At 44.2% G+C, this 23,333-nt stretch overlaps 1 protein-coding gene across 1 annotated transcript in view; it reads left to right on the top strand.

Annotated features, from left to right (window-relative positions):
• Positions 1–23,333, top strand: part of AXL (AXL receptor tyrosine kinase) — a 100,360-nt gene that overhangs the window by 9,455 nt on the left and 67,572 nt on the right. The window contains exons 2-4 of the mRNA XM_088477107.1: positions 16,050–16,248; positions 18,246–18,340; positions 18,583–18,765. Of these exons, the coding sequence (XP_088333233.1) occupies positions 16,050–16,248; positions 18,246–18,340; positions 18,583–18,765 (477 nt within the window). The remainder of the gene's footprint in view (positions 1–16,049; positions 16,249–18,245; positions 18,341–18,582; positions 18,766–23,333) is intronic.

Raw genomic sequence — 23,333 nt, 5'->3', positions numbered from 1 at the left:
TTGATGGATGAGGGAGGGGGCTTTGAGCCTTGAAGTAGATTGTATCATCTCTACAGAGATTATGTTGCACCTTGTTTGCTGTGGGAGTAAATAGAATGGGCTATTAGACGCATTGATAGCTATATACCAAAAAAAGACTGGACCCACAATGACCAGTCACATAATTTGCTGTGATTGACCTGATGCATGTTAGACAATAAAGACACAAGTCTATTATCTGCTTAGGGGTTATTGCAAACTTGAATGTTTGCACTTTGATAGGATGTAAACCCTCATGGATACATCTATAAAGAGCAGACACACATTTTATTTTTGCCAGTTCTTATTAAATACACACATACATTTCTACATTTCTAGCACACTTACACAGACTTGCTTTGGTGCCACTCCCCCCACCAGGAGATGCAGAGGATGAAAGTAGAGGAAGCTACAAGTTTAAATGATTATAAACAGAAAATTGACAGGCCTAAACAGCACCCCCTGCCCTGCGGTGCCCTGTGCCATGGCTTATGTCGCACCACCCTAGTTACGTCCGTGACTCCTAGCAAGGCACAGAACACCGGAAAAATGGCTGTGGTGGCCATTTTCCGGTATGTTGATATTAAAGTTGAACCTCTATATACCCCTGCCTGTACCTTCTAAAATCCTTCCTATAAACCTCTAAGGATGACGCTAATTTGCGTACGCAGTCATATAATAAATAGAGACTCCAGACTCAGAACATGTGGTTCCGAAGCACAAAGTATTATTCAAGTAAAAGTACAGTCAGTTACACGCTATGATCTGTGTAAAATTTAGCGCAAAGGAATTATACAGACCCAAGTACAGTATATATACGCACCGCCTCAGGACCAGATCCCGGCATTCAGAAAGAAAACCTCCGTCAATCATCATTCAGCAAGAAGACTAAAGACCAAGTGTTTGAGCACACATGTTTATACCTCCCCAGAATAGACAGAACAATATAGAAGTTTCTTGCTTATGCCATTGGTTCCCAGGGGAGAAGCATATGTTACAGTGCATTTAACAGGCTGGTTCAAATAGACTCGCCCTGCCTCTAACAACTGAGGGTCTTTTCCCTCCCACCTCCCCATGCTGCATCCTAACAGTTGTTCATAAAATATACATTTTGTTGCTTGTAGTCTCTGCGGTCCATAAGTTGGGAATGCATGATGCGATCTCCACACCGATAGTACCGGAATTCTGTTGAAAGAGTACGCATCAGTTCGAAACCAAACACAGCTGTCTTAACATGTATAGAACCTTAGTTATCAAATATCTTTATTTCACAGCATTTAAACTAACTGAACCAACTTAAATTGTATACTTTAAAGCTTATTAAACCTTATGTGTGAATATGTAATGTGTGAGTATTCGGGGTTTGATATAAAGACGTATTAATGTGTGTATGAGGAAGGGTGCACTTAACTCTCACTAAGTGAACATCTTAGCAGTGTGACATGCTGAGCCAGATAGTTCCACATGCCCACTCTGTCAGCAGTCCCCCCCACCTGTCCCAGGCTTCAAAAGAAAAACTCTTTATTCTCCCAGTCTCTTGTGTGAAATGCAAATAGCCCAGCTACAAGAGACAGACCTAAGATGACACTATAGTCTTTGAAATCATGTCATTGCAGGAAACCTGCTAATGTAGGTGTGTATTCGAGCCAGACCACCTGTAGTGAGGGCAGACACTGTCCAGGAAGCTTATCTACACAAGCTTTTTGTCACATAGCCATTTGCTCTATTCATCTAATGCAATAAATTTTGGTATACTGTAAAGCCATTTCTGAAATATATATATCCTTTATAATACGTAAAGTAATGAAATGGGCTTTCGGGGAATCGCCATAACATATGGCGATGGTCACAGATGCATTCGCATGATGCTAATAGTATTATCGCCACATGTACTAAAGTGTGAGTTTATCTAAAATGGCGCTTAGGCGGCCATTTCGCAAAATGGCGTCTTGCGGCCAGTCGCAAGATGGTGTCACTGCGATTCAATTTTAAACTGATCTTGTCTCAGCCAATAATCTAGTTTCGACAGGTGTTTTGAGCAGCCCCGACACCCGCCACTGGACCGTGGACAGTTAAGTTTAAAATAATATGGGTGCAGGGTGTGCAGTGAGGGCCCCCCTGGACCTGGGGGCCCGTGTGCCCTGCACACTGAGTGTACCTAAATGTGCAAGTCCTGATACACCCACTTTCAGCATCTCTGGACGCTGTAACTCTGCCAGTGATTCTTCACACACCACCATTGGCGAAACATTGAGTGCACTATCTCATGCACAATCAACACTAGAACCAGCCCTATGGCAGTCGCAGCGTCTCCGTCTGCACATGGCCTCTGTGGCTGTGCCTGTGAGAATGCAGAATGCAGCGGCTGTCACTGACATGCCTGTGACACCCCCATAACACACTCATGAAACTGATTTGTTTTGCATTGACTTCAGGCCACATAAAATCACCACCTGAACCCCTGGCCCTCTTATAAATATACGTTTGTTTACTAGCAGCTAGTGTAGTGGAAGTAAGTACAACATCTTCCAAAATAATTGAAACATCAAGAACAAAAAGAACACTGCTCGCATCTATCTCGTATAAAGACTCATTTAATAATTCTTTATTATAATTTTTATTGACCTAGGTTTACTTCAGCGCAGTGTTCTTTTTGTTCTTGTCACCTCCCAGTCACCACCCAGGAACGCCCATGGTTTTCCCATGCCATTTCCGATACTATCGGTCCCGTATACAACAGTGCATTTGTGCGTACATTCAGGGTACACTCAAGCTTCGTAGGGGTTTTCAACCTCATAATGTTTAGTCAGACATATAACACTTCGAGCTATTTATTCCTAGTAATTCTAAGTATATGAAGCTAGTTGTAATTGCCAGTTTAAAACTATTGCAGCTAAGCAGATCAATGTAGTGTGCAGCCACAAATCCAGTCCCCTGCAGCCACACACTACATATCTCCTGTACTATACGGGAGTCTGCCTGCCTGTCCCAGCTCCCCATAGAACATCACCAATCTTAGAGATAGAATCAGAGACTTCTCTATCTCAGAAAAATATTGGTACGTCTGGGGGTTTCTGTCCTAGGGGTGAATTCAATTAGCCCCCATAACTTAATGGGGGTGAAAAAGGGAGGTAGCCTCTGGCTCCCGATACTTTGTTAACCAATACCTTTCACCCGATACCTTTGTTAATGCCCATTAAGTCGAAGTATTAACAAGCATTCCAAAATGGGCTTTAATAAACAGAATCCATGAGAAGTTCACGGAATCGTGCGATAACAGGTTCGCGGCACCCATTAGTTATCGGGTGTTTTTTTCACTGCCTGTGCAGTTGAATGGCCTGGTGGATCAATTATCCAGCGATAAATTACCGTAGCTAATTGAATTCCCCCCCTAAACGATGTGTAGTCTTTGGAGTCTCAGAAAATGTTGAAAAGTTTACTTTTTGGGACTATTTATCATAAAAAAATATCACCGGGGTAGCTGAGCGATGTCGGTAGTGTCCAGCATGTTTAGAACCTGCACCTCCATAGGGCTGATGCAATCTTTGATGTGCACCCGATGGTGTATCTTAATACGCACAGTGACGGATTAGCCCAATGGCCATCAGTAGGAAGATCATCTGCCTCTGCATTAGCAGTCACAGCTGCGGCAAGAGATGCAGTCGTGGCTACAACTGCGTCAACCTCTGATCAGGCCTATTGCTTCTCATGTTACATATATGTGCAGAGATATTAAACTATAAATTTATTATGGTCACTGTAAACCTTTAGAATGGCTACAGCTGAAGGCTCTGCAGGGCTTGGGAAGTTATTTCAGGTCAAATGTATTCATCAGGTTCTGCTATTTCTTCACCACTTCTATATCGCATAGCATTATAAAACATGTCTGGCACCTTGGAGGTAAACAGTAATAAGAATATTAAAAGGGATACACACAAGTGCCGTGAAATCTGGTCCAGTGATTGTGTGACAGCATTCAAACAGGACAGCTTTGAAGGGGATGATGAAAAATTAATTCTGCCAATCAGATGCTGCCGATCACTGCACTAGACACCCACCGGCACCCGCCCCCCCACCAAGCTATGTTTTAACTATAGTACAACCTGCCATTGTTCTTTAACACCTCATGTGTGTACTATGCCTTGAAATAATTAATTATCATATCAGCCTCCTGAAAATCACATTCCCGGACAGAGATAAAATCTGTCCCCTGTGTTGTCTTCCCAGCCCAATCCAGGTGGGGGAGATGATAAAGTGTAGAGATAAAATACCAACCAATCAGCTCCTAACTATCACTTTACCGGCTGTGTTTGAAAAATTTAATTTAGTTTATTGGTTGGTACTTTATCTCTCTCCACTTTATCCCTCTCCAAGGCTTAGTGCATCTCCAGATAAATATGCTCTGTAACTATTAGTAATAATTATAATGTTTACTGGAAAATGCTGCAGAATATGTTTGCGCAATAGAAATTACTTGATAAAATTAGAGAAGAGTGGTTCAACTTTTGAGAAAGCTAAACACACATGAACTTAGGGGCTACGAGTTCGGAGTCACTTTGGGGTTCAGAGTAGAACCAAGTCCCAGCTCGGGTCTTCTCGTAAATTGGAACTCGGATTTAAAAAACGTATCTCAGGTGATTTGAATTGCATTTAGATCTTTCCCTCATGATTTCAGGTGCTGTGAGGTGGTGAAAATTGACTGGAAATGAAAGCAATTTATAATATTACTGTAGGAAAAAAATCATGTCCAAGTTAAGTGGCTTTAGCTGTCTTTATCAATTTTAAAGAAATCCAAAATTAGAGATGTGCATGGACCCCCATGTTTTGAGTTTGGATCTGGATTTATCTTCATGTTTTGTGTTTTGGTTTTGCAAAACCAACCTCAAATGTTCTGGTTTTGGATTCGGATAAAAATCTATTAAAAATCGATAAAAGCAGCAAAAATGTTTGAATCCAAAACCCTAATTCGGTTTTTAAATCCGAGTTCCGTACCAGGAACAGATCTGAACAGGGACTCGGTTTGAACCATATCACAAAAGTGAATTTGAACCTTGACCCTGTTCTACTAAGAACCCCTAAATTCGGGTGTCTTCGGATTTCAGGAATCCGGACCCACACATCTCAAAACCAAATCTAAACCAAAACACTTGAGGGTGGGTTTGGCAAAGTCAAACTTTTTGAGTATGGTTTTGGCAAAGCCAGCACACAGGGGTACGCGCAAATCTCTAAACTAAATAAATGTTGCCAAATTATAATCAGTCAAATCCATATGCTGGGCATTACAAATTACTGCTGTGTAGTGAGTCATCCCAAATCGTAGTCATTTTTTTGTTTTGAAAGTGTTAATCTGAATCATTCTGCACCACTAATCTGAGTCATTCTCAGTGCATCTGTAACAATGGACCAGTCTCTCTAAGAGAACTCTAAAATGTCAAAATTTAGGGGAACTCCCAATACGGGAGACTTTTTTGTTCTTTATTAGGGTTTGACATGTTCCTCTAACTTTCCAAATTGTAATGAAGAACTAATTGTACTCTCAGATGCTGAAACCAATAGCATACAGTAAAAAGCAATAGTTACCACAATTTATGGAAGATAACTAATTCAGAAATAGAGAACTGGACATTTAGCAGAGGGGCAGGGAGAAGTATTGCAGGGATTTGTTGCTTTGGTGCTAGTTGCCATTTTAGAGTACAAGATCCATAGGACACATTTACATCATACTTGCTGGCTTTGGCAATATCCCTCTGGGAGCTCCCCGAAAAGGACAGCCCAGGAGGGCGGGATGAGGGCAGCATGTCAAAAATCACATCATTGCTTCCCTGCCCCTTGTGATATTTTGCTAGGATACCTGGCAATGTGTCTCTGAATTGATGATGCAATTTGCGGTGAAAAGCATCATCACTGCCCCTTGTCCCGCTTACTTCACTGGTCGGCTGGGGGTGAGCACAGGGTGCTGGAGAGTAGCCCACCCGTCCTGCAGTTGGGAGACAACCCCTCCCCGTAAAAAAAATAGTGGGAGTCCTCCAGCTGTCCCGGGAGAGTGGGCTTGTGCATCAGTAAAAAAAAAATTGTTATGCAGACATAAAGATGATTATATTCTTACCTCTACTGGGCCAGCATTGCTGGGGAGCTGAGAACTGGTGATCCCCCTTAAATATGCCAGCAGATGGGCACACTTTTAAAGAATGCAAATATGTAAGATAAAAGGGCTCTTATTGCAAAATATCTTTGATGCATAACAATTTTAACGAATTAATAGAGATGAGCAACTCATACCGGCATTTATTAACACCGGCACGCATGGTCACTTACCTCACGGGACAGCTCTTCATCTGTAGAGCGGTCTTGGTGAAGTACTGACTTCCAGTTTTATGGCACAGGTCCGGGAGTCCTATTGTGCATAGGCTTCTATAGTCAATGCCATCTATAGATGGGGTTGCCTATCAGCACAATCTCCAGAAAGTTATTTTAAGCTTTAAGTACAGTTAATCGTGAATCGTAAATTACAAAATGGCTGCTTTACTTGTGCCAAAGAGATGTTTTAAGTCTTCTAAAAACTGGATATGTGGAAAAGTTACCCACTCAGCCTCTACCTATTATGTTATAGAATGTACTCAAATGCTAGCCTGAAGCTGATTGATTGCTTACAGTCAACTTTTCCACTTGTCCACTCTTTAGAAAACTTCATACATCTCCCAATATGAAACAGGAATGTTGGAAAGTATGTACGGTAGATTGTTAGGGAAGGTTGGGGGGAGGGGGGGTTTCCTCCTGCCCAATTGCTACACGGGGGAGTGCTACCCTAGCAATTAGAGATGTCCTATAGTGAATGCTTGAGAACAGATACTGAAATTGTGCCCGGTACACAAAACAAGAAACTACTGCTGGTAGCTGATCAACATGAAAACAAGAAGTATTTCTAGATCTTGTAACTTTATCACAATACATACAGCGAGACTGCTCTAAATGGAGATCTGTTACTACTGAGCTAAGATGTGGGTAGCTAATCTATCTGGGCAAATTTATTGAGGCCTGGAGGTCACCTTATTTTTAGCATATCTTGGGCTCTTCTGCCGAATTTTCCATTAGTGTCATGAGAGGTGAAATACTAGAATCACAAAGTAAAATCTTCACTGGAGAACCGACTGATTGTTTTATTAAAGGACACATTTAATAGAATTTTCCAACTCACTTTCTGACATATTTTCAGTTGATTACTTTAATATGGAACAGTATTTTCCATATAAACCCTCAATGGTGTATTTTCAGTCACTGAATGAAGATTTTGTGTTGAAAAAACAAAAAAACAATTGCCTTTACTTTCAGAATCCGAAACTACAGTGGCGGGAACCATCTTTCTTTTTAGACTACCAGAATTTGTGGTGCACCCTGTCTCTCCTTTATTTGCATGTAATGCAACAGACGGTAGTGGAGAGCTGCTAGCACAGCCAATGGAATTGATAGTTTCTGGCTAGTGGCTAGGATAACATATTGTAGAAGTCTCATATGATGGAATGTTAGGAAATAGTTCATGGTGAAATTACCAATTTCAAGTATTCAGAGGTTACCGATGCCAGGGCGATGAATTTTTTAAATTTGTGTTTGGTTTTTTTTGCTCCATTGTAATTAATGTTTAAAATGCAAAACCGCTTGATTTAAAATGGGGCCGGATCTGAAATGGCTGTGAGGAAATGCCTTGTTCTGGTCAGCCCCTATGTGGTAATGTACGCCATTGTTCCACTAGATCAGAGGTTCCCATACTCGGTCCTCAAGGCACCCTAACAGTCCAGATTTTAAGCAAATCCATGGTTGACCACAAGTGACTTAATTAGTTCCTCAATCAAAGTGATTTAACCAACTTTGGATATCTCTAAAACAAGAACTGTTGGGGTGCCTTGAGGACCATGTTTGGGAACCTCCGCACTAGATATTTTGTCCTATCCATACCACTTATATTAAGTTTTGATTAGAATTTAATTGAATGGTCATTCAATTGACCATGCGTGTGGATCCTAGTTGCTACAAATTGACCAAATTGCCATCGTTTGTGAATTCAATTGTAAAACCCAATGGAATATGCTGGTGTGAATATATAAATCATACTTACCTACTCCTCTGGAAGGTGAGGTAGCCTCCAAATTTTTCAGGTAGTCCTCCTGCATCCTGTCCACCTTCTAGTGAATTGGGCAGGATGAAAAGATAAGGAATCGCGGACCCATAGGGAAGGGGCAGAGCTGGAATGGCACAATTGGTCATTTTATCCCAATCCCTTCCCCATAGTACCACAATTTTGCCATGATGGGGGTGGAGCCTAATGACCCGAGAGCCTGCCCTGAAAGTGGCCAGCTGCATCTCCTCTCTGGCTTCTCCCAGAGAGTAGAAATATAAAGTCGGCAAATATTATATAAATACATGTTATAGAAGAATATATGGCCAACTCAAGGATTTTTTTATGAACTGAATATCCTGTCTAGATCCTTCATTGTTTCATGGTGTGCTTTATTAGATTATATCTAAACTTGACCATGTATGTATCCTTTCCCTCCGCCGAAGCAGACAGTATCAGTGTCTAGTCTGACAATATTTATATCCAGATAGCTTCCAATGTTACTGAGGTTAGAGTAGGAGGAGGAAGATGACCACACAGGTCATGTGCTGTCTTTGTTCAACCAGGTTAAAGATGACACAAAGATACTGGATGACCATGTTGCAGAGTGTGTGACAAGTATATGAGCTGGTTTGTTTTAAAGTATAGACTGGTCATACTGCACTCACAATGTATACACTGCTCTGTTATTCAAGATTAAAAAGTATATAGACTGTGGTATTTACAATGAAACTCTTGATTCATATCAATCTATATGGTAACGAACGTTCCCCACATGTATGACAATTCAAGATTCTGCTCTCACTGTGTTCATTGTTGCCAGCAGTTCACCAGTAGTAACAGAATGTAAAATTTTCAAGAAAAGCTATACACAATGGAATCGCAGTGTTTGGTGAGTGAGTCAGTTGGTCTTTGGCAAAACACACAAAGCTAATGTACGAGGAGGCCCATTCATCATTAGAAAGAAAAGAGTGAGCTAACCACAGAGCATCTAAACTTGGCCAATTATGGGCTGATATTTCCTCTCTGCCTGGCCCCAAACAAGGAGACCAATGTCCACTTTGAGAATATGTAGATCCAGATGACTTTCGACATAACATGGGTCTGTAAGTGTACTGGAAAGGTAGCCACACACGGGAGTAAAGCGGTACTCTGCCAAACAGGTTTCAATGGGTATAGATATTTTTTTATTGTTGTTTGTCTATTTTAATTTGTAAAAATAACCAATCACAACAAAACTGTGAGGTTCTGAATTTGTTGTGGACCTGGGGAGGTGATAGGAGCAGACACTGAAGCAGATTTAAATGAAAATGAGGAACTTTTAATGAGTGGCTTAGTAGACATGGGAATGGCAAAAGCAAAAGTCCAGGTTTAGCACTAAAGTGCACTTGATAACTGTGGTGAAGCAATGGGAGAATGTCCAGATAGTGACAGGCAGGAAATGTCCAGTATGCAGGTTTGGTGAGCTGTAACGAAGTGCAGGCAGAGGTAATGAAGTCCAGCTGGGAGTTAGAGTGTGAGGCAAGGTGCAGGGTAACAGCTGACACAGGTACTCAGGCAATGGGAGAGGTAATTGGAGGAGGCAGGGGAATCCAGCAGAGTAAGGAGCAGGTTAGGTGAAACAGGCTTAGGTAGCTTTTCCAAGGCAGACAGGTAAGGCACAGGTACTCTCTCTCAGCCGCTGCTGAGAAACACGTTGCACTGGCAATGCAAGGGAGCTCTGAACTCCCTTAAATCCCCAGTGCCCAGCCGTGACTGGTCAGAGAGGTGCATGTGACACACCAGGATAGGGCGACTAGGTCCCACGACTGGAGGCAAGATGTGCCAGAGCGGAACGGAAGTACCTGCAGACCAGAGTAACAGTATGCCCGCACAGGACCACGCACAGCCAATGCACCCCACCGGGCACCAGCGCCACCGCCAGACGCCCCTCGCCATAGCATTCTCACAGGTATCACCCGCCGATCGCCATGCCATGCCGAGAAACCCTGGTCATGACAAATACAAATAAGCTGGTAATACAAAAGGATAAACCATTTTTGAAAGAGTCATTAGTACAACACTCAGACATCACGTGAGTCATTACAGTGCACTCACAATTAATAGTCCCAAATTATACTTTTTTTTAATAGTTATGGGGGACTAAAACAAAATATAAATTAGGGGTGTGCAGAAGGGCATGTATAAAGGGGAAACAAGGAAGTGGGGGTCCCAGGCACATATTATAGATGTTTGTAGAAAGGGGGTCATGTAGAAGCAGAGTGTAGAGTGCAGGTTGTTCATTAGGAAGATAGTTAAGGAAGGGTGTTGAGGAGAAGGGCAAAGATTTTAGTTAGCATCCTGGGGTGAGTACACTATAGAAAGTACTGTACAATCAAGGATATCTTTTACAGTTGTTTAAACAAGTATTATTTTTGGATGTAGTTTAAATCATGACTGTCGGAATGCCGACTCTGGAATCCTGATACCAGTCAGAATCCCGGCGTCAGCATCCCGACGGTAAGTATTGGGGTTGGGGGGGGGATAGGGATTTGAGTTAGGCACTAGGGGGCGGCTTAGTGTTAGGCTGCTGCAGAGCTGTAACTAGACTATTTGGTCCCCTGTGCCAGAGAGAGCAGTGCCCCCCCTTAGTTTTTAAATAGGGACATAATAGTGCACCTGAAAAAGGGCCATGGCCTCATGGGGAAGGGCCAGGGAAGAGATAGGGGAGGGCAGGATATGTTGGGGATAAAAGAAGAGGAGGCTACAAGGGAGAATGATAATGAATAGGAAAATTGATAGGCCCAAACAGCAGCCCCTGCCCTGCGTTGCCCTGTGCCATGGCACTGGTCGCACCACCCTAGTTATGGCCCTGGGCTGCTGGGGGGGAGGGATGGTGTTAAGCTGCCTAACTTAGGCACTAGGGGAAGGTTAGAGTTAGGCTGCAGGGGGGGTGTTAGGTTTAGGCTGCGGGGGGGGAGTGTTAGGTTACGGCTGTGAGAAGGGAGGGTTAGGGTTAGGCACTAGGGAAGGAGGGTTAGGTTTAGGCTGCGGGGTGAGGGTTAGGTTTAGGATGTTGGGAGGGAAGGTTAGCTTTAGGGGTAGGGTTAGGCACTAGAGAGGGAGGGTTAGGTTTAGGCTGCGGGGGGAGGGTTAGGTTTAGGCTGTGGGGAGGGTTAGGTTTAGGCTGTGGGGGGAGGGTTAGGTTTAGGCTGTTGGGAGGGAAGGGTAGCTTTAGGGGTAGGGATAGGCACTAGAGAGGGAGGGTTAGGTTTAGGCTGCGGGAGGAGGGTTAGGTTTAGGCTGTGGGGAGAGTTAGATTTAGAGTTAGGGTTAGGATACTTACCGACAGGTATCAGTATCCTAACCTTGTCGGGGTGCTGGCATTGGGATTCCGCCCACCGGGATCCTGAGTGCCAGCAATCCGTACCCAACCATTAATCTATGCATTATGCAATAGATAATGATCACACAGACTGTAGAAAGTTGCCTGCCACCCATGGACCAATACTGACACTTGACTAGAATGACTGTGATAGAGTATTAGACACCTCATCTGCCAACTATGGGGCTGATGTAGATTTGAAATAATAATGGCAAGGGCTATAAAATGAAGCAAATGGATAGGGGCAGTTTGGCCACATAGATGAGTACAATTCTGCATACAGTATGAGCCAGTTTCTGCATTTAGTTCTGCACAAACACAGATGAGTTCAATTCAACTCTGCATTGGCCCCTATACATAGTTGCCGATCTTTTGGCTGCCTACTCCGGAAGGAGACAGCCAAGTTCGCACTGTGGGGGCAGGGCTCGGCAGTGCTGGGCAGGTCTGGGGGTGGTGATTGGTGGAGCTCATTGCAGGTGGGTGGTCTGGTGCAATTGTGTCACTGTATCCCTGCCCCCCAATATTCATATGCCACATTTCACTACCGCGTCATTGTAGCTGCACCCTCCGCTATGCAATGCCAGGATTACTGGCAGTGTGGAGTGGGGGGCAGAGCCATAATAACACGATTCAACGCAGCTTGCGTCATCGGCCGCCTGTGCCTCCCACTTCACCGGGGAAGTGGGCGGCTCCGGCCCGGGTGTCCCCAGCCCCTGGGAGACCTGTCCACTTCACTGGGTGGCTTCAAGTGCCACTTGATTTTTGGGACCATTCCAGGAGGGTAGGCAAGTATACCCTTATATTTGCAAAAGTGCTCTAAACTCATCCTGTGGATTTTGATCAGAGCCTCCCCGGGAATGGCTGCCGTACATGCCTGGTCTTTAGACCGCCCATGCTCAGTAGTCCCAATAAGGGACACCATCGATGTGATCACTTCACTCCGAGCACATCGCAGAGACAGGCTCATCCCTGCATTTGCTAATTAATACATTCAGCCGATATTATTGCACCCAGATTGCATTGAAGTATGTGATCATTGATAAATTGGCCCCTAAGTAACTGAACAGTGATTATAACAACAATACACTTAAATATTGATTCATGTCTATCTACATTATAGCAAACATGCTAACTGTGTAATAATGAAATAGAATCATGAGTAGTAACAGCTTCTCCTGTGTTCGTTATTGCCGGAGGTTGGGTTGTACTACAAGGAGATTTCAAGGAAAGCTATAGAAAATGCAGTCGCAGTGTTTGGTGAGTGAGTCAGTAGGTCTTTGGCAAGACACACAAAGCTAGTGCATGAGGAGGCCCATTCATCACTACAGAGAAAAGAGTGATTTAACCACAAAGCATTATCGGTCAAAGGTTCGGTATTTCATCACAGAGTTTCCCAAGGACAATGGGATCTTTACATACAATGAAGGTTATTTGTGAAACACAGCAGAAGTGCTCTGGAAACTGTTTTGGCTTTATACGAGAGCACTAAATGGTCTTCCCAGAGGATGTCAATGCTCCTCACTTTGGAGATCCCTCTGTAAGCTGGATGTGCAGCTAGATTTGTGGTCTTTCTCTCTGTACAAAACTTGTCCTGGCCTAGGACCTGATCCAGAGCTGTACAGCATTGCACAGATGCAAGGAAACGGCTGTGCAATACCGTACAACTAATGTGCTAATCCAGCAGGAGGCGTCTGGTGTAATTAGCCGCCTCCTGACCGCATCGCAGATCTGAGTGCTGCATCCTAAGATGCAGTATTTGATCTTCTGCGAGACCATCGGCAATCTGAGTAACCTGATTGCCCCTCGCAGCTCCGTAGCCGAGGCCAGGAAGTCTGTGTCAGAAAACTCAGACTCTGGCATCGGCCCTCCCAAGAAAATGGAGGGGGCAACACGATTCTGTTTTCTGGAATGGAGCCTGGCTGCTTCCTCTCTCCGCCCCCAAATGGCTGAACCCTGTCAATCATGCTGTGGCTTGGGGGAACTGTGAGCGCTCTCGCAGAGGGAGACGTGCAGTACAGATTCTGCACATGCGCAGGTCACTCACATTCAGGGTTGTACGCAAACCCTAAGCAGTAGACGGTGGGCACTAGTAGACTCTAGCACTGTCCCATGTTGCCGGTTATTTGTACAGCGCTGCTACCGCTGACGTGGGACTCTGGATAGGTAAGTATTGATGAATTGGGTGCAGGGTGTGTGGTGTGGGCCCATATGCATTGCACACCCTGCACCCATTATAGATGTGCCACAGGTTAAAGGACATGACATCACGAAAGATAAAGATGGTTTTAGGCTGCTCTTCATAATTGGCCACCAATGTCATAGAAACATAGAATTTGAGATAAGAACCTCTTCTTCTGAAGGATATTCTTATGTCTCTCTCATGCATGTTGAAATTGCTCTGCTGTTTTAGCCTCTACCACCTCTGATGGAAGGCTATTCCACTTGTCCACTACGCTTTCTGTGAAGTAATTTTTCCTCAAATTTCCCCTGAACCTACCACCCTCCAATTTCAGGACACGTCCTCTTGTTAATACTTCTCTTTCTTTGAAGAATGTCTCCTTCCTTTACCTTGTTAAAACCCTTTAAATATTTGAATTTTTCTATCATGTCCCCCCCATCCCTTCTCTGCTCCAAACTATACATATTAAGATCTTTTAGTCTTTCCTGGTACGTTTTGTGGTGTAGACCTTGCACCATTTTAGTTGCCCTTCTTTGTACAGTCTCTAATGTATTAATATTCTTCTAAAGATATGGCTTCCAGAACTGAACACAGTGGGCCTGATTCAGATCCGCTCGCGAGCGCTGAGCACTCGCAAGTGGGTCGATGTTGGCCCAGTGCGCATTCACGTACGATGGAGCCGGCTCCGTCATGCGCGTGCACGAGACCCAGATAGCGACGGGCAAGCCGTCGCTCCGGGTCTTGTACCAAAGGGGGCATGCTGTCGATGGGGAGTGACAGCACGTCCCCTTTGGTGGGTGTACTGGGGGCGTGGCTGCCCAGACGGAGGTGTTCCCATGGGAACGCCTACCATCTGGGGCCGGCCCCACTGACATCACAAGTGATGTCAGTGGGAGTGCTCTCGGTTCTGATAGAGCCAAAAGCACTCCAGGGCTTGCGGCAACGAGACCCTACCACAAGGGTCTCGTCGCAAGCCCGATGGTCTTGACCATCGCGACCATCTTCCTGGCCGCTCGCTATAGCTGTGGGTGGTCACCCACAGCTATACGAGCGGCCAGGAGGCCGCTCTAAAAATTAAGAAGGACGGCCTTGATTCAGAGCGAACGCTCTGTCAGAGCGTCCGGGTCTGAATCAGGGCCAGTATTCGAGATGAGGATGTACCAATGACCTATACAGTGGTATTATTACTTATTTCTTCCTGCTACTGATTCCTCTCCCTATGCAACCAAGCATCTGACTTGCCTTCCTTATTGCTTTGTTACAATGCTTTGTTACAATGTTTGCTTGCCTTTAAGTCACCTGAAATAGTGACTCCTAGATCCCTAAATGCCCACAATATATATTATCAGAGAAGTTTAGCATGTTTGGGGGGAAAATAATATTTAGTCCATTCAAATCAATATAGTCACAGATGCTTTACTATATGAAGCCTTCATTAGCAACTTATATTAATTAATGTTAATAAGAGGTTGTTCTCCTTTAGATAAGTTATTGTCTTGTAAATCCCCTCTTAGAACTTTTACTATATACATGACTTCATTTTCCTGGCTCCCTTCTATGATTTCAGCTTTGTCTTTAGATACGTAGACAAAGTTCTTTGTTTGTTCTTGGATCTGACACGGCATTACGATGGGTACAACTAGAGAGAATGTGTTGTGTCATATCCCTTGGCCATGAATATTAACAACTACATGAAACATAACACCAGGGGGTAAATTTACTAAAGTGAGAGTTTTTAGAAGTGAGTTTTAAAAGTGATGTTACCCATAGCAACCAATCAGATTTTAGCTATTATCTTCTAGAAGGTGCTAGTTAAATGTTAAGTAGAATCTGATTGGTTGCTATGGGCAACATCACTTTTAAAACTCACTTCTCAAAACTCTCACTTTAGTAAATTTACCCCCAGTTATTTAATATAAGTCACTGGATAACATCTAGAAGCCAATAAAATGAAGTCATAACAAGGTGAAAACTCTTCTTAAGAGAATAATATTCATTGAGTTCATTCTATGGTCAGTTTGTTTTTGTATCTTATTGTATTTTGAATGAAACAAAACAAGTGTCAAAGAAATTAACTGAACTAAATTTTTGTTCCTAAATAAAAAAAACACACAACCGTGGGGGCATAAATATCGGACTATATATTGCAAATACATTTGAGTTAGTGGCACTAAAGAGTTTTAAAGCATGGAGTGAGGATGGCAGGGCTGTGTGAACTTGAGATTTTATTTATAATCCCTTTTGCACTGAGATTTTCCAAACTCCCTGACATTTCCCAATTCCTAGACATAAGGAAACGCCAAAGTACAGTATATTGTTTCAACTTACTGGGCCAATATCATGGTGGATCTATCTAACCACATGTTTTTATGCCATAGACATTCATTTCAAGACGAACCCGTCCAACATCACCTCTTCTCTCGGGAAGGACATTGTGATTCGGTGCTCAGTGATCGGTGATGGGGAGATGCCGGATTTAGAGTGGCTGAGAGATGGGGAGGCTTTGTACTTTGCCGACATTAACCAATTCCAGATGCCACATGAAGATGATACCTGGTTGGTCATCAGTGAACTGAGGTTAGTGAAATTGTTGAGTCTAGAGAAATGTCCATTGACCTTGTGCCATCATCATGATTCCTTCAGCAGCCAACCATTGCGATAGAAAATTCTTCATGGCCATCAATAAGCTTGATACTAGATATGAAGAATAATTTCACAATTGCTGAAATACACCAGAAAGTTTTCAACTACGGGTCAGTGTAACAAGTGTATGCAATTGCAAGTCAATAGTAATAGTTAGAACATAATATGACAACTATCAAGATTAAAGGCCACCAAAATTGATACTACAAATAGCAAGATGTCCAGTCACTATCATACAGTGTAAACTATGAGAACATCCTGTGCATCCCAAAAGGAATGCAAGTCTTAGTTTAACCAGTTGAGGAGCATTCCATTACCGTAAAGAGGAACATTCAGATCAGAGTGTAGGAGGGACACAGATTTCAGAGGAAGGGAAGGGAAGTATAGAGCAAAAGTTCAGATCAGAAAGTGGAAGGAAGACGAAGTAAGATTATAGGAAGCAATGTCCATGAGTAATTGTGGTCCTGACTGCTCTGTCACTATACTTTGCATTATCCTATTTAGCATTCCTGTGATAATCCCACATGCACAGCTGCAGCACTAGATCTTACTTTGTCATCTTGGCTGTTTGCATGCTAATTTCATTTTGTATTGTAACTACATGATCTTCTCTGACAGCTCTATTATTCAAATGCAGCAGTAGGTGTCTGTAAGAAATACACGTCTCCTGCATGCATCTGCGAACCGAATGCTGTGTCCGAAGTCACAGCATCAGATCACCTCAGAACTGGTCAGCCGTGTCCAGGAAGTCTGCATCCGACGATGCAGACCCTTAGCTCGGCACACGTCCCCCTTTTGTTTAATGGTCCTGATCTCTGCCCCCCAAACACTGCAGCATGTCAATCATGCTGCAGCTTAGTGGGACTGTGAGCCATGGTGCTGGGCCCATTCTGCACATGCGCAGTGCAGATCCCCAAACATCGGATTTGTATGTAAACCATTGGGGTTTGCGCACAAATCTGAATCAGGCACAAAGATCTGTTACTGGGGTGCAGATTTTTTAAAGGACATAATTGTCGGCACCAATGATTGTGATAGGCCTTTGTTTTGCTTTGTCCTATCATGGAACGGTTAAAGCTGGCGACAACACTGCAGTAAGCTTGAACAGGATGCCGATGAGAGATTGAAATAATTTAAAAGGGGATCCAGTCATTATCCCGGCACATGGGATCAAGTGGTGTCCCTACCTCACATTGCACCCGGTGCGGGCAGGGACTGGGAGCGTGTATTTTGCCCGACGCAGCCGCGCGCGACGGCAAATAAGTGTGGGTGGATGTGGCCTTGAATGTGGGGGCGAGGCCTCGCTGCCCGAACCCCCGTTTTTTTTGTAAATCGAGTGTGCCGGAGGTGCAGGCTTTCCCCAGGGACCAGCCTGTGTGAAGTGCCAGCTCCCTCACTGTGCTAGGAGCCGACTCCTGCCACCGAGGGGGAGCTAGCACTTTGATGTCATTCCTCGGCTGGTGACAGGCGGGTGCGGCCCGCGCCCCCTGCACCGCCCTTGTGACGCCAGTGCATGGGATGCCGGCACTTAGAATACCGGCGCCGGAATTCCGACACCTGTCAGAATTCTGGTACTGGGTTAGGGGGAGGGTTAGTGTTAGGCATTAAGAGGGGAGGGTTAGGTTTAGGGTGCAGGGGAGGGGGGGTTAGATTTAGGCACTAGAGGGGAAGGTTAGGTTTAGGCACCGGGGAGGGAGGGTTAGGGGTAGGGAGAGGGGGAGGGTTAGGATACCTACCAACAGGTGTCGGTATCCTAACCCTGTCACTGCTGCACTTTGTTCTATTCCGATAAAGCAAAAATACCCCCCTGACCCACCCTGCACACACAGCTCTGTGTTTAGATCTTCAACCTGTCTTGATCTGTACTAACAAGGTTTTGCCATCACAATATCTATCAGCTAATGCCATATCCCTTCCTTTTCTCCTCCCAGAATCCATATGCTAAACTTGTCAGACGCAGGCTGGTATCAGTGTTTGGTTTCGGGCGAGGAAATCTATTCTGATGCAGCATACCTAAAGCTGGAAGGTAAGACAGGTTTGTGTATAAAATACACAATCAATACAATGAACACATCATATTAAACACAAATTACTGATAAAAAGAATTCCCATTATATTAGATTTATGTTGGTTACAGACATTCCGTTGCTTATCATAACTGAATACATGTAACGTGTCCTGGGCTGGTAAGCCAGTTAAAGGGAACTGCGAAATTATCTTCCAGGGCTCCTAAACAACTAATTCATCAATTTATCTTGTTACCCCCAGGTCTGCCGCTCTTTACTGACGAGCCCCAGGACATGCACGTGAATCCCAATGTGCCCTTTAACCTCAGCTGTGATGCTCACGGACCTCCTGAGCCAGTGCACATGATATGGCTGCAAGATGGAGTCCCACTGAACTCCCTGGATGAGGAGCTGGCATTGACACCTTCGCTGCTTCACGTGAGAGGTGAGAGTGGCGTCTGAGGGGCTTATCGGTCTAAAGCACAGTGTCTCAAACTCTGTCCTCGGGACCCCAAACAGTGCATGTTTTCCAGGTCTCTTCACAGAATCACAAGTGAAATAATTAGCTCCACCTGTGGATCTTTTAAAATGCGTTAGTAATTTATGACTACACCTGTGCTTCTACTGGGTGACCTGCAAAACATGAACAGTGTGGGGTCCTGAGGACCGAGTTTGGGAATCACTGGTCTAAAGGGTTTGTCAGAGAGCCTACTTCTAGTATTCGGACAACAATATTGACTAATTGTGCAGTATTAGCATCTTTATCCTGTAATGCAGCTCATTCATACTTGTCCTGAATCAAATACTTTTATTGGGGGTATTTTGTCATTGTCACCCTTTTAATATGCACTCAGAAAAGCCATGCCCACTGTGGGAGTGATTCATTATTTTAGGCAACATATATATGAGGATCACATCATACTAATAACTTGTATGTATCAAATACAATGGAAATATCTTATACTACAGATGTGTCCTTAAACATCTTTGCTGCAGTCGCGCTAAAAAGCCCCTCTTGGTGCGCCAGGCGTCTTTTTTGCATATTCTTTTGCCAAAAATAAATCTCAGTATCAATGCGATGCAACTAGGATGCACCAGCTGTTTCATTTGATATGCGACACTTGTATATCTGTGTGCGACTGAGTCACTGAATCTGTATACGAAGTGCTACAATGTAGCGACCGCAGCTTTTTTCATTCCAAGTTCCATTGTGGAGAAGCACGAGACTTGTTGGCTCACTCACGCCATGCAAGTCACGCTGTGTGACGTATTGAGGCTAGACGTATGAGGAGACATCTGTATGTATAGAAGATAAATAAGAACACAGGGATCCTACTGCCTCTACTAGCCTGTCAGGGAATGGACTGCAAAGGGTGAAGCGAATCCAGCTGCACTCACAGATACAATGGCAGTGACACATGATGAAACACCATACAGCTAGATTCCAGATATGATCAAAATACACTTATACCGCTTTTATACCTAAATTCGGGGTCTGACCCGGAGAGTGGAACAGGGTTCCAAACCGGGTCAGACCCGGAATTTAGCTGGCGCTGACCCAGGAAATTCCCAAGTCGGCACCGTTCACACCGTAGCCGGGTCTGCAGTGCCCCGGCTCTTCTGGCGTGGAAGTGGACGCTTGGAGATGACGCCATCTCCAAGTGCCACTGAAGATGGCCAATTGGCCGGGATGCGGCTCGCTCCAGGTCATCGTGATCCGGATCACGCCGTTTACACTGCAGGGTTTCGCGGGTTATTCCCGTGTTAAACCCTGCAAGTTACCTGGGTTGGATTGCCGGGTCACTCGACCCAGCAATCCAACCCATTCCCCTTTTACACCAAGGAGCTACCCGGGTTGACCCTGCAAATAACCCGAGTTTTAGCTCTGGTGTAAAAGGGGTATTACAGTACTGTATGTGGATTTGCTCATAATACACCACTTATTGCCGCCAGATCTTTGGATACCATCTGGGGTTCCTGTAACTGGACTGGAAAGTCCCTACTATTTTATTTCCATATGTGTTTTGCCAAACACTTTATACTTCTCATACAAACAACGTGTTGGTTTTAGATCTACTGTATGACAAAACCTCAAGCAGAGGATTCATCTTGTGTAAGGAAAATGGCTGCATGGTTTAAGTTCTGTGTTCGGATTCCTGGTTCTTCATCTTCATGTCATTGAAACATTGAAACAATCCTCTGTCAAAAATGTGTGTAGTCTACCAGGGTCTCCGAAACTGACGTCTGCATTCAGAATGAGCATATTATGGAGATTACAGTGGCTTAGTTGATTATTTTATCCTAGTAGTTCATTAATAATAATGATAGACAACAAATCATTAGTTCCACACAATTATTTGCAGACCTGTTTTATGAAGATAGCAGAAGTACAGCATAATTCAATAGACTAAATCAATATCGTACCTCTATCTATAGGATGCTTAAGGGACTAGTATTTTATTCCTCTATAATGAAAATGAAAATAGTATCTAATTAGTGTTCTGCAACTTATTGCAATAGTGTACAATTACTTGTGCAATTCCCTGTGCAGATACCAGGGGCAGAGCCGGCGCAATGCGGTCCGTAAGGTAATAATTGCAGGGGCGCCGGGCTGGAGAGGCGCTGTCCCCACTGCTTGCTTTCTGAGCTCGCTGCACTGCTGGTCCTGTGATAGGCAAGGTGAGACAGCCAGTGCAGCAGTGTCATGGGCGAGCCTGGCAGGGCAAAACTAAGGGAAAGGACCGGGGGTGTACCGGGCAGCCAAAGACATAAAGACAGACAGAAATTCCATATAAATTCAGGCAGATCGGTGATCTGGCTAATATGGACCATCCATTAGCTAGATCGCCGATCCACCTGAATTTAAATGTAATTTATGTCCGTGGCCACCCGGTCAGGAACTGATTTCATTGGCCGGCATTGCCAACCTGTGAGCGGGAGGAGCTAGTTTGTTCCCCTGCCTTGTTAAGTTGTTATAAGCAGCGCCACTACCAGCAATTGTGATGACATCACATCATGCATGCACACCCACTCTGTGTTATTATTATTATTGTTTATTTATATGGCACCACTAGTGTTCCGCAGCGCCTTACAAAGTACATAACCAAAAAAGTGACTAACAGTACAATACAAATACAATGCAGTACAAGGTCATGTATAATATACATTGCTACATTGGTGACCATAACACCCAAATAAGCAACAGAGCATAAGCAACCAAGTGTTAGGTGCCCTAGTAGTGAGTAAGAAGTAGATAAATATAAAGTAAGGAGAAGCACGAGGGTAGAGGGCCCTGCTCGCAAGAGCTTACATTCTAAATAAGTGTGCGGTGTGCTGTGCCCAAGAGAGAGAGATAGCTGGCAGCTGCCTGTCCCTGATGGAGGAGGAGTTTGCAAATGTATTGTTTGCAGGGGGGCACCGAACACCCTAGCACCTGCCCTGACCATTGGGGTACTGGTGTTACTAAATCCAATTTCCAATACACAGGAAAATCCAATATCTAAATAAAAGTTGCTAAACCATTTTTATTATGATATCTTTTATTGGTAAGAAGGCACAGCACCCTACAGTACATAGAGGATGAACATTTAATTCATTTTGCTGTATTAAACAAATATAGACAACAACAAATAATTCATAATTCTGCAAAAAAAAATTATACAATGACCAATGAACAACAAATTGAAAGAGTATAAAAAGAACATAGAATTACAGATCCAGCTATTGAAAAGACAGTGAGCATCAGAGGTAGTTAGCGCCTGCATGAGGTAGGCCAGATCTGAGGAGCAACAATGAGAAATGGGTGAAGTGTTAGGAAGGGAAACACAAGGGAAGAGGGCCCTGCTCGTGAGGACTTACATTCTAGAGCATAGGGGCAGACACACATAAGGTGGCACTAAGAGCCTGATTCATTACGGATCGCAACTGCGAATGCTATAGCGATTATGCATGAAGTCTCACTGCGAAAGTATGCTAATCCATTGTGATCGCTATGCCATCGCAGCACTACACAGGGACGCCCACCTTACCTTACACACATCCGTAACATTTAGCAAGACTGCAAAACCATCGGTAACTTCAAGTACCAATGCAGCCTCACGCACACTTGTACAAGCTCTGACCTTTCTCAGGAATTGCTAACCTCGTTGCACGCTATGCGTACACAAGCTTCATATGGCATCGCAGTGGATAATTTACGCACTTCCCTGGAACGGCGTTCAAACTCACTTGTGTTTTGCAAACCACCCCCCCTGCACCTCCCACAAATGGTACTTCCTGTCAGTCACTCTGCGATGGGTCTGCTTAGTCTCTGAGATCGCAACAATTGGCCGATGGTAGCAAAGACAGAAGAGTTGGGAGCACTGATAGGCTTGGCAGAAGAGGTGGGAGCGCTGATAGGCTTGACAGAAAAGGTCGGAGAGCTGATAGGCTTCACAAAAGAGGTGGGAGGGCTGGTAGGCTTGGTAGAAGAGGTAGGAGGGCTGATATGCTTGGTAGAAGAGGTAGGAGTGGTGATAGGCTTGGTAGAAGAGGTAGGATGGCTGATAGACTTGGTAGAAGAGGTGGGAGGGCTGATAGGCTTGGCAGAAGAGGGCTGATAGGCTTCACAAAAGAGGTGGGAGGGCTGATAGGCTTGGCAGAAGAGATGGGGGCGCAAATAGGCTTGGCAGAAGAGGTGGGGGGGCTGATAGGATTGGCAGAATAGGTAGGAGGGCTGATAGGCTTGGCAGAATAGGTAGGAGGGCTGATAGGCTTGGCAGAATAGATAGGAGGGCTGATAGGCTGATAGGCTTGGCAGTAGAGGTGAGGTTTGAGGGCACACTTGAAGACTTGGAGACTAATCAATCCAATGTCTAAATTAAATTTGCAAAATAATTTTATTAAACTTTTTCATTTCAGTGTGACTGCAGCATGTCTAGACGGTGTGGTGTAACTAGCTTACTGATTATTTAGTGTGATTGGGCCATTGATCTTGTGTTATCTCTTTAATACAAGACTTGTTTAGAGAGAATT

Source organism: Taudactylus pleione, unplaced genomic scaffold (genome assembly GCF_031769625.1).
Source record: "Taudactylus pleione unplaced genomic scaffold, aTauple2 ptg000199l, whole genome shotgun sequence".
NCBI classification, from domain to species: domain Eukaryota; kingdom Metazoa; phylum Chordata; class Amphibia; order Anura; family Myobatrachidae; genus Taudactylus; species Taudactylus pleione.
This window is presented reverse-complemented; position numbering and strand designations above follow the sequence as displayed.